The sequence below is a fragment of the Homarus americanus genome, unplaced genomic scaffold (genome assembly GCF_018991925.1).
Source record: "Homarus americanus isolate GMGI-L3 unplaced genomic scaffold, GMGI_Hamer_2.0 scaffold48226, whole genome shotgun sequence".
Classification (NCBI taxonomy): Eukaryota; Metazoa; Arthropoda; class Malacostraca; order Decapoda; family Nephropidae; genus Homarus; species Homarus americanus.
The window spans coordinates 40,221-53,165 of NW_024730579.1; the positions used below are offsets into that span (position 1 = coordinate 40,221).

Sequence of the window (12,945 nt, forward strand, 5' to 3'; positions counted from 1 at the left end):
TTATTGTACATATGATTAAACATACCACATACAGTATACTTTTATCTGTAATATACAGTACAGTAGAACGTCGATACAACACAAGATACGTTCCAAGGGAGGTCGCTTTAAACCAAATTCGCACTAAATCGAAGTGTTGTTTCAATGAAATAATTTAGTTTGGCACTTGAGAGAAACACAAAATACTAAAAAGACTGAGAGTCGACCCAGTTGCACCTCAGCCCATCTCTTAGATTAAACAGAACATTGTTTTTTGTAGTATTATGTTAACAAACACTCATAAATCAACATAGCTAAAATTATGGGACGTGAAATTGTCTGTTTACTAGTGATAAGCTGATGGGAAGAGTGGGGGGGGAGTGAGGTGAGGTGAGGTGACATGACATGTTTGACAGTTGCTGCCAAGGTCTAGTGCTTATTTATTTATCTGTCCTTAAGAGTGACTTTAAGTTTTCTCTTATAAAATGTTACTGAACTGACATGTTCTAATTAATTTTATTGCAGAGGGCTAAAAAAAATTTCTCTTGTGCAAAATATATGACGTTTACATTCAAATTATTTGCCGTCTTGCAAGGATTCTAGCAATGCAAATTACATTCACCTAACTTTAATTTGTGATATTATATAAGATAAAAACTTAAACCCTAATACCACCAAACCCTGGCTGGGAAGATGGGGGAGGTGACATGTTTGACAGTTGTGCCGAAGGTCTAGTGAAGTATTTATTTGTTTATTTATGTCCTTTAGATTGAGTTTTTGTTTTTTATTTATAAAATGTCACAGAACTGACCGGGGAGAATATAATTTACATTGCTGGAATTCTTATAAGGTATTGATTAATTTGAATATAATCAGGCTATAGTTTGCACTCGACAAAATTTTAGTAATCGTTTAGTACAGTATTTTGAGTACATGTACAGTACAGCTTTGGCCTTAGGACAGTGTAGCGTGCCCAGAGAAACATTAGGCGCGAATTTTAAAATATGATGCACCAGATCGACTCGCGCAAAATAGGAAAGATTCGCTTTAAATTAAAACATTGTCCTTAATTGTTGGTGTCCCTTTAAATCAATAATCTTAAATTGAATCGCTTTAAATTGACGTTCTACTGTACCTGTAATTGGAAAATATAAGCGATGCTACAGTTGCATATGGTGTTGACTGATATAACTCTGTTGAAGGATTGTATTTATTTATTTATGTATGTTTATTTCTATTTAGGTGTGAGGCATTAGCAGAAATAATATGGCTTAATCGCTTCCAAATAAAAGAATGTGAACGGCACCAGACAAAAATACCCATCACTCCACCTGGAGGCGTTGATATGCTGCCCACTCTGAACTCTCACATTACAAGGCTCTTGTCCTCTCTTGTCACAAGGTAAGTAATTTGGGTGTTCTGTCCTTCTATATATTTATTAGTCTATCTACTTGTGAAACAGAGTATCAGTCATTACTATCTCTTTCTGTTCATCAATCCATCTATCTGCAATCAGCTGGCTTTCATTTGCCAACTGGAAAAAATCCTTAATAAAGTTTCCTCTATACATCTCTATCCTTGCTCAGATCCTGAGGATCCTTTGCACAGTCTTGGTAATTCTCTTTTGGTCTCTCCATTTTCTCATTTTATCTTTCATGCATCCACAAACATCCATCATATAATTCCTTTTTTACATTTGGCCAAACTGTTAGTGATAGCATTTATCATTGTTAGATTTTGTATTTCTTATTGTACTGAATGTGGAAGGAAACACTCATAACCACCTAGAACTTTCATTTGTCTTTAAGCTGTGAGTGGAATTGAAAGAATGTACAGTACATTACACAAAATAGATAAAGTAAAACCCCGCTTTACGCGGTTTCACTTTACTCGTTTCCATGTTTACGCGGTACCCTGCCAAAACCGGAATGCTCACTTTCCACGGTGTGTGTACCCTTTTATGCGGAGAGCGGCGCGAGCAGGGTGCGCACAAGGTCGCCCAGTCATCAAAACATTACCGAGTTCTTCACCCGCCACCCACCACAGCTGGCCCAAGTCAGTGATAGTGATAATGATAGTGAGGATATGGACTTTGAGGGGTTTGACAAAGAGGCCCTGCAAGCCTCTGTGGTGGACAGTGATACAATTGATACAAGTGATACAGGTGAGGGCCAATAATCTGCCCTCTGCCTCGGAACCAACCCCCGATCCCCGTGTGCCCAGCCATCTTTTCTACTAATGTAAGTGTTAAAAAGCCTAATATTATTGATATTTATCTTAATTATTAATTGTGTGTGCATACCATCATAAAATTAAGTAGTTATTTTTACTACAACGTAGGTATTGTGTCTGAAAAAGTGGAGTTTGGGGGTCGGCCCGGTCTCTATTTCAATTAATCCCATATGTTGTGTTGTTCGCTTTACTCGTTTCTCACTTTACGCGGGCCGCCGTGGGTTCAATTGACCACGTAAAGTGAGGGTTCACTGTAATATGATAGACCCGGTAAAACTGTAGATATTTTTATTTTGGAACTTAAAGTTTGTGAACTTCAGGGTTCTTTGTTTGAACAATGTTAATGAGCCACAGTCTTCCTTGGTAAGGCTGAGAAAAGAGATTCAATCTCCTGTTCAGATAGTTGTATAATTTTTCATGAAATTAACTCCCTAAAGACCGCAACAGTTGTATGGTGCTGTTTAATTAATTTTCACTCTTGTTATATAGCAAAGAATTAAAAGTTATCCAGTTTTGTATTGATGTTAATGTGAGAAGATGTTGATGTTTATCTCTTTATATCCACATGTAGATTTTTTAACACTCATTTAATTTTATTGTTGCAAACACCTGGCAATAGGTTTGTTTACGTGATTGGAAAAGAAGCATTTAGAAATGTGTAGCATGTGTGTCAAGTGTTGTTGGTGAGTCTGCAGAGCTTGAAGATTTGAATTTGGTTAGTGTTTGACATGTTTGGGAAGGGTTTTTACATGTATCCATCCTTTTTAAATTTGTTCAGGTTGATGATTGTTACCTGAGTTTTAGTTTCATGGATTGACCTTATTAAACATGAGGTCAGGTCATAATCATGATATCCACTAATCCGCACACCAACACCAACACACAAGTAGAGGACCTTAAGAGAAAGGGCGACGTGACTAGTCAAGTTAAGTCAGGTCAAAAAATATGAGACCCACTAAATATCTATCCTACATCTAGCTCCAAGGTTTTCAAAGCATTTTTAACCTTGGGCCACTGACAAGAAAATTTATGTAACATATTATCAGTTTTGTACTGACCATCATTAAGGTTTATGGAATTTAATTCCCTAATCAAACTAGCTTCAACCAGAAGTCTTTCTGTGACACATGATGATTTGTAAACTTCTAAGCTTTTTTCCCAATCAATGGGATGATTATTATTCCTAACATGAACGAACTGTGCACTGCTTTCAGATGCTGTTCTGATATTGTACTTATGCTGTTTGATTCTTAGTTGCAATGCTTTCCCAGTCTGTCCAACATAATTTCATTACATTTGCTACATGGAATACAATAAACACTTCCATTTACATTCAAAGTTGGGCTATTCTTGATTAATACTGTATATTGGTAATGGTCGAGTCATACTTAAAAACAACATTAATATTTAATAATTTAAGGGACTGAACCAACGGGACAAATTCATTGCGATAAGGCAGAGTCAAAATATTCTTAAGTGTAGGAATTTGCCTGGTTTGAGTAGAATGAAAGGATTTTTTTAGCCCTTTTAAAACAATGATCAACAAACCCTGAAGGGTACCCAAGTTTTAGTGCAATGGAACGAATGTGTTTCAATTCATCGTCAATAAATTCAGAGTCACAAATACGCAGACATCTTAGGAACATAGCAGAAAAAACTGACATTTTGGTAGACTCAAGGTGATTCGATAAAAAGTGAATGAAACTGTCTACCTGTGTGGGCTTTCTATATACCTTAAATTTATAGTTTTGGCCATTTCTCATGATAAGCATATCAAGGAATGGAAGGGATCCATTTATTTCTCTTTCAATTTTGAATGTGATACTAGGGACAATATCATTAAGCTTGTCTAAAAATTCCAATGGGTCACTGTTTCTAGGCCAAAGACAAAGAACATCATCTACATATCTATACCATGGAGGAATAAAGTCCACTATATTGGGTAGTAATCTAGACTCAAAAAACTCCATATAAATACAGGCTAGAGGAGCAGAAAGACAATTACCCATGCTCATGCCAAATATTTGCTTGTAGAACTTCCCATTTGCTCTAAACACATTGTCAGTTACGCATAACTCTATCAATTTGAGGAAAGTATCATGTTCAATAGTCAAATCTAACAGTTGTAATTTATCTTTAAGAAATGAAAGTAGGTTTTTCTGATACTCTAGTGCAGGGGTCGCCAAACTTACCGGGCGAGGATCCGCCCGCGACGTCAGTTCATCAGGCCCGCCGACGGTACTTGAATTTGCTTGATAAAACGTATGGAACACGAGACGTTGTGATACAATTTAAATTTAAATATTATGTTTAGAATACTAGGAGATCTTCACGCGTAAGGAGACCTCCTGACTGCTATGTGCCTTAAATTTACTATTTTCAATTTTAAATTATTGTATCTAGATTTTCTTGTTTATTGTAATGTTTGCTTATTTCGCGCCATCCCAAGTCCTTCCCCGGCTCGTGCAAGTATTGAACAGAATGATTATGCGGCCCGCGCTCGTCATTCTTTCAGTTATCCGGCCCACTGTGAAAAACGTTTGGTGACCCCTGCTCTAGTGAAAAGTGAAATTACATCAAAACTTATTAATTCACATGGTTCATTGTGTTCTTGAGTTTTATCAATATTTTGACCTGTCTTAACTTGACTAGTCACGTCGCCCTTTCTCTTAAGCCCCTCTACGTGTGTGTTGGTGTTGGTGTGCGGATTAGTGGATGTCATGATTATGACCTGATCTCATGTTTAATAAGGTCACCCTGTATATTTAAGCCTCTCTGTGTCAATGTAATTCAGTTGCCTCTGAAGATGTCTTGAATAAAGACAGAAGCTAAGGTGCTCCATTGTTTCCCTTTTCCTGTGTGATTTTATCAATATATATATATACAATCAACACCTCAACCCACCAGGATTGAACCCACGGCCCACAGCCCATGACTGTGACAGATTTGGTAAACGCGTTACTCTGACCATCAACGTGATGGGTAGTCCCCATTAGAGGTTCCGCGGCGCCGCCAAACGTTGAACAGGCTTTGTGTGAAATATAACAGAGTCTAGGACTGCTTTTAGTATCCTGGTGGTCCAGCAGTTAGCGTTCCCGGTCACAGTCATGGCATGGCCGTGTTCAACAGTAATTAGTGTTGATTATGTATAAATCCGTGTTTTGGGCTAATGAAAATATATATATATATATATATATATATATATATATATATATATATATATATATATATATATATATATATATATATATATATATATATATATATATATATATATATATATATATACATACATACATACATACATATATACATATACAGTATTACCCTCGCAGCGGTTTTACCAGCGTTTTATCCATATACGCCAGTGCCTGCCAAGTGAACTTTCACTTGCACGTATTTTTTTCCACATATCACAGCGGTGAGTGTCGCTAAGAGCTATTTTAGATTTGCCCACCCACACCCTGCCTGACTGCCTGTTTTAGCTCATAAAATTCATACAAATCACCCGGTCAGAATATAATTTACATTGCTGGAATTCTTATAATTTGATGATCATTTTGAATATAAACATCATATATTTTGCATTAGACATACAAATTTTAAATAAAATGTTTTCTGAGTAAATATGTTATCTTTTGTGCAAAATATATGACATTTATATTCAAAATATTCCTGGTCTTACAAGGAATCCAGCAATGTCAATTATATTATCCTAACTTTAGTTTGAGGTATTATTTATTAAAATTTAGTGGTTATCCCACACATCTCCTTGGGACGGTTGGTGGGGGGTGGGGAGGAGGGAGGGACCGACCGACCATCTGTTACCCTGTGAAGAATTATTTTTTTTTTTATTAACTGAAGATATTTGTTTTAGCTCATAAAATTCATACAAATTATCCGGTCTGAATATAATTTACATTGCTGGAATTCTTATAATTTGATGATCATTTTGAATATAAACATCATATTTTTGCTTTAGACATACAAATTTTAGATAAAAATGTTTCTCAAATTAACTATGTTATCTTTTGTGCAAAATATATGACATTTATATTCAAAATATTCCTGGTCTTACAAGGAATCCAGCAATGTCAATTATATTATCCTAACTTTAATCTGAGGTATTATTTAATACAAAATGTTAAAATTTATTTTTTTCACCCCACATCTCTTGAAGGGAGGATTGGTGGGGGTGGGGGGGAGGGTTGGGACTGACCGCGCGGTTGGAAGAGGGGGGAGGCAAGGTGGGGTACTTTGATTGACAGATAGTGTCGTGAAGATGATTTTTTTTTTATTAACTGAAGATATTTGTTTTAGCTCATAAAATTCATACAAATTACCCGGTCAGAATATAATTTACATTGCTGGAATTCTTATAATTTGGTGATCATTTTGAATATAAACATCATATATTTTGCATTAGACATACAAATTTTAGATAAAATTTTTTCTCTGGGTAACTATGTTATCTTTTGTGCAAAATATATGACATTTATATTCAAAATATTCCTGGTCTTACAAGGAATCCAGCAATGTCAATTGTATTATCCTAACTTTAGTTTGAGGTATTATTGATTAAAATTTAGTGGTTTTCCCCCAAAAATTTCTCAGAGAAGGAAGAGCCGGCAGTGTAGTGTGAGAGGGGGAGGGAGTTGAGTCCATTATTTGAATGGACATTAACTTGGCGACTGTATTTCTCTATTTCTCTTAAGTATTAATTGTGTGCATGTACCATCATAAAATTAAGATGTTATTTTTACTACAACATAGTTATGTGTCTTCAAAAAGTGGAGTTTGGGGGTCGGGCCGGTTTCTATTGGAATTAATCCCATATGTTCTGTTGTTCACTTAACACGGGACCCTCTGGGTTCTATTGACTGCGTTAAGTGGGGTACAACTGTATATACATTGGTCCCGCGTTTAACGAACACAGTTGGTTCCACATAGTCGTTTGTTAACCGGAAATTTCATTAACTGAATCCATTATTTCAATGGAATATTGGGTAATTGGTTCCAACTCACAGAAAAAGTATATATACAGGTACTCCTCTACTTAAGAACGTTCAACTTACAAACTTTCAGAGATACAAACATCATCACTGAGGGGGTTACCTGCCAGAACAGGTGTTTAATGTGGATGAGACTGGATTATTTTGAAGAAAATTCCAGATAGAACAAACATTACCTAAGAGGAGAAGAGTGAGCCAGGTTTTAAGGCTGTATTAAAGGGTATAGCTGTACTAAATATCCATAATCTTTTCATTTTTTACAATATGTTTGGTATTTACAAGAGTAAAGTTGGACTTACAAACAAGCCTCAGGAACATAACTCGTTCGTAAGTAGAGGAGCACCTGTACAAAGTACTGTATACCGATAATAAAATTAACAAAACATTAAATATAAACTAAATACAGTACTGTACAGTACAGTATGGAGTACTGTATAATAATAAATAAAAAACAATAGAACACAATATTTTAACTTAGTTTGAGGTGTGTATGTCGTATTCGTGGCAGCTTTGTTTACATATCAAACAGCTGATTGTAGAGGCAGTCGATGATGACATGCCATATACCTTTACAAAGTGCCTTGGTTCTAATGCTTTCTTCATGTTTCATAATAATTTCTGCACTGTATATTATCAATATGTGAACTAAATTTCAGAATGACCAATAATTTTAATGTAAAAATGCAAAAATATTCAAGAGACCAACAAACTGGGTGTTCACTCCACTGTAAACCAACTGATAAGCGTTGGTTGGTGATTCGATCAGCTGATTGGCACACAAAAACTGTTCCCTGTACTGTATATATTATCAACAGTTAACTAAATTAGAATGACCAATAATTTTAATATAAAAAATGCAAAAATATTCAAGAGCACAACTTTCTTGATATTTACTCCACTGGTAACGAATGTAAACATAGAACCAATTACTGTATTGGCGGACTAGCCGATCAGCTGATGCGCACAACAAAGCGTGTTTCTCGTAAGGCTGTCGTTAATCAAAGTATTGTTCGTTAATGGAATTTAAAATCCTTGTCGGAGCTAATTCGTAAACCGAAATTTCATTAATTGGACCTTTCGTTAATGGAGGGACCGCTGTGTGTATATATATTGTATTTCGCGAGTAATATAGACTGGAAAGATTGCGCCAAATTCAAATTTGCCAAATGCAAATCCAAAAACTAATGGGGAAAATAACAGTATAGACTGGCCACTCTACATCAACCTCTGATTTTCCTGATTATAACCTCCAAATGATACAAATTCTGCCTTTATTGACCTGATTGTGCTTTCCGGAAAACCAGTAATCTTTCTTATCTCACTAGTTTTTAGGCTTTCCTCAAGTAACTTAATCACACGCTGCTTATCCTGCATCGAGTACTTGGCAAACTTAACTCCCTTATGATAGTCCCGCTTTACCTTTTCCTTATTTGACCGCTTAGGTGGGTCTTCCCATCCCCATCGGCACCAGTAGGACCCCCAGTAGAGGTAGAGGCCATTATCTTGACTCGACAGTTGGTAGCACCACCAAAAAAGGCACACAACAGCAGCCCGGGCGATCGGTAGGATGGCGAGGGAGTAACTGGTATCAGGGCTGTGACATCATACAAGACGGTGGCCAGCTTTTCCGTCTCGTGTACCGTGAGATGATTGCCAAATGGCAACCCAGTATTTATTTATTTTACTTATTATAATTATATTTATTTACTGTATCCTTCACATATATTGGTACAGTATAAAGGCGACACATTTCATCCGGGCAGTCATGAAACTGACTCAAGAGAAGTGCGTGGCTGCTGCCTGTATTCCCTGACGTCACACGGGGGGAGGGAGAGTGCGGCTGGCCAGTTACCAAAAAACATACTTATGCTGCAACATTAAATATTACAGCGTTCAGCTGGCTGGATCTCACGAAACTCACGATATTTTACGCCAAATACAAAACTCGGTTATATTAGGTAGTGCTCTCGAAATGATACCGCGTGAAGCATGAGATCTTACTGTACGTAAAACCTCAATAAATTGGACTTCAATATATTGGGTAACGGAAAACTGTTCTCGGAAGTTCCAGAAATTGCCCATTACATCATCTCTCGAACCCGGGAAAATATCCCTCATCCCCGTAATTTTCCGGTTTAACAGAAAAATGTTCTCAGAAGTTCCAGAAATTGCCCATTACATCATCTCCGAACCCGGAAAAATATCCCTCATCCCCGTAATTTTCCGGGTAATGGAAAATTTTTCTTGGAATTTCCAGAAAATGTGCCTGATTTTCATCTCTCAAACCCATAAAAACCTCCCCCATCCCTGGAATTTTCCGAGAATCGGGGAAGTTTTTCAGAATTTTCAGGAAAATTACGGCTTTGGGAACAATTTTCCGAGGGCCACATTTTATCCAGTGTTCGTAGTTTGAGTTTTTTAATGTTTGAATTTTTATTAAAGAATGCATCCAAAATTTAAGGAACCTACTGTATATATATGTACTACACAAAAATATTTCTCCTGTTTTAAGACAACAGGCATATGTAGGACACACACAACCCAAATATGTACTATACGTACTCGGTTTTCATTTGAATCAATTCTTTTATTTTCAGTATGTCTTTCACTGTTTTTCCCACTTTACCCCATGTACTTCCTCATACAGTTACCAGGGTACTGTCTTCTTACCAACTAGTGTTTTAGTTTATGTAATTTGCCTTCTGCATGCCAAACATAACTTGTTTTAGCAAGTATCTGCAACATTTAGACTTAATGTACTCACAACACACAGTTTGTAATGATAATGAAGAAGCTATTGACTAATTGTATCTGCATACACTCTCTTTTTAGCACATTCATCATTGAGAAACAACCACCCCAAGTGATGAAAACAAACACCCGGTTTACAGCAACAGTACGGTTGTTGGTGGGTGGCAAACTCAACGTGAACATGACACCCCCTCAGGTTCGGGTATCCATCATCAGTGAAGCACAAGCCAATGCACTGTTAAAGAATGATCAAATGAACAAAGGTGAACAGTCAGGAGAAATTCTTAATAACACAGGAACCATGGAATACCATCAGGTAGGGATGTAATTAGGTTAGACCAAGGAGGTTGAATGGATGGAGGCTGTGTTCGCTGTGTATGTAACAGAGACGTGTGAAGCCAGGCCGCCATCATGGTGAGGGCAACACAGCCACAGTTGCTGCAGCTACTTACGAACAAACATTGGTTGTAGATAACTCTGCAGGGTTTATACTATTGTTTTATTTATTATGCACATTATAGAGGGATGAACCAAGGAAGATGAAGTCACTGAGAGAAAAGCTCTTCCATATTAGTCAAGGCATCATTCACACTCAGTGACTTCACTTGAGGCAGTGGGTGCCGCCTCCATCCATTCAACCTCCTTGGGTTAGACTATCTTGACAATACCAGTCTTTCACTCCACTTGTGTTCCTGCTGAGGAACTGTTTCACTGTTGTGCATAAGTGTTTATCCAACTTTTTGTTTTGCAGTTTGTTATTTATATTTACCCAGTTTTATATACAGGTGCTCCTCTACTTATGATCGAGTTACGTTCCTGAGGCTTGTTTGTAAGTCCAATTTTACTCTTGTAGATACCAAACATATTGTAAAAAAATAAATGATTATGGATATTTAGTACAGCTATACCCTTTAATACAGCCTTAAAACCTGGCTCACTCTTCTCCTCTTAGGTAATGTTTGTTCTATCTGGAATTTTCTTCAAAATAATCCAGTCTCATCCACATTAAACACCTGTTCTGGCAGGTAACCCCCTCAGTGATGATGTTTGTATCTCTGAAAGTGTGTAAGTTGAACGTTCTTAAATAGAGGAGCACCTGTATATATAAACTTTCAGATGCATTGTAGAAGTAAATACAGCATTTTTAAAACTGAACCACAGTACTGTACTATCTCATGTTGATTCATTGAGTCCTTACATAGGTATTTTGATTTTAAATGAAAAAATTTGGTAATGGGGAAACTGCAGGACTGATAAGTAAAAGATATTGGAATGCGAAAAGTACTTTTAAACAAGCACCTGAACACACATATTAACCAAACAATTGTGAATCTGGAGATTTTTATATATTTTTTTAAATCAGAGAAATAATAATTCTACTACTGTATAGTAATATTACATGAATAAGGGAATACTTAATAAATATTTTTTTATTTATTTTTTTTTACTTTTTTTTCACCTTTAATGAAATAGATATGGTAGTACAATAATTATACTTGCTCATATAAATTAAATACAAGTTACAAGTATCCCTCAAGATATGAAAGCTTGAGTTATGAAAAATCACTTTAGCAGATTCTGAAAATTTTGTAATGAGTTATGAGATGTGGGAGTTTCCAGAGTTAAAAACTTGGAAGGAAATGTAAAAACCTTTTCCAACCTCCACTATAGTAAATCTTTAACTGTTGCTTACAAATTCAAGGTGGCGGCACACTGGGCACCTTTTTCCCAACATGTTGGCTGTTTTTGCTGGCCGCTGGTCTGACAGCCCAGCAAGCAGCAGGATTTCACCTGTTGCGAGAAATGGACAATGGTTTGACTGCGAGCTTTGCTGGCCGGATTTGTGCTCAAATGACCTTCATATTAGGTATTGAATATTAAAATAAAAATTTAACTGAATCATTAAACAAAAATATTTTTAAATATAACACATAAAACGATGACATGTTAATATTTATTCGTTACTTTAGAATTCTTTCGCGTTATTAACTCATTATTAAAGGTCTTCTTTGACCAGCCAGCCACCACCGCTTGTAAACAAACTTCACGATGGCTTCTTTAGCTTGTGCAGATGCCATACTTGCTTCAGCAATTGAAGAACTGTAGCACAATCCTGCAAGGCCTCAACTGTTGTAATGGGCTTCATGACGAACCTTGTCTAGATGCTTTGTTGTTGTTTTGGTTGCATTGGGCAGATGTATCAACAAAACATCCCAGTGTGACGAAAATGACTTTGTTTTGTTGGCCAGACCCTTGTTGGCACAGCACAGTTGAAAGGAAAAGTGCCCACTGTGCTGCCGCTTTAAGGAACACATTCCACTTTTAATTGCATCACTTCAAATTAACCTTTGTTTAAAAAATTTCTTTCCACCATCACTACTTTGAACAGTACCACACTTAGTGACAGAGTGCACCAAACATGATAGTCTGCTGCATCATTAATTCATATTTTCTTAACATAGTTGTTGTTTTTCTTTGTTTCCTGTGATAAATGTTTAACAATTCAATAATTTATCTTAAAATGTTTATAACTGGTTAATACTTACAAAAGGAATGAAAATAGCTAAGAAAATATCATAAGCATTAACCCTTAGTCTACTCTGCTCATGGATTAACCCATGTTGTATGCACCACCTCCACACTACTTTCACAATTCACATCAGCGCTCTGACAAACCATTTAAATTTGTATTCCAATTTTATCCAAAACAGTGCCAAAATCTCATTTCCAGATAAAGTAATTGTCCCTGTGGACATAGGATACATTTGGAGGGAGAAAAAGACGGAATATATTGTCTATAATGTAAATGTCAGGAAGAGAGTCAGAAAAAGGATAGCTAAGGTAATTGTTATAAGTAGGCATTCCCCAATTTACAAAAGGGTTCCATTCCTTAAAATCCTTTTATAAATTGAATTGCATTTTCCCCTAGACTCCCAGTTCCCATTACATAACATGTTTTTATTGACAATTT

At 36.3% G+C, this 12,945-nt stretch overlaps 1 protein-coding gene across 1 annotated transcript in view; it reads left to right on the top strand.

The window, feature by feature from the left end:
* LOC121867031 (signal transducer and activator of transcription 5B-like) overlaps window positions 1–12,945 on the top strand; it is a 93,353-nt gene that overhangs the window by 28,321 nt on the left and 52,087 nt on the right. Inside the window, 2 exon segments of the mRNA XM_042366773.1 lie at window positions 1,222–1,380; window positions 10,056–10,290. Of these exon segments, the coding sequence (XP_042222707.1) occupies window positions 1,222–1,380; window positions 10,056–10,290 (394 nt within the window).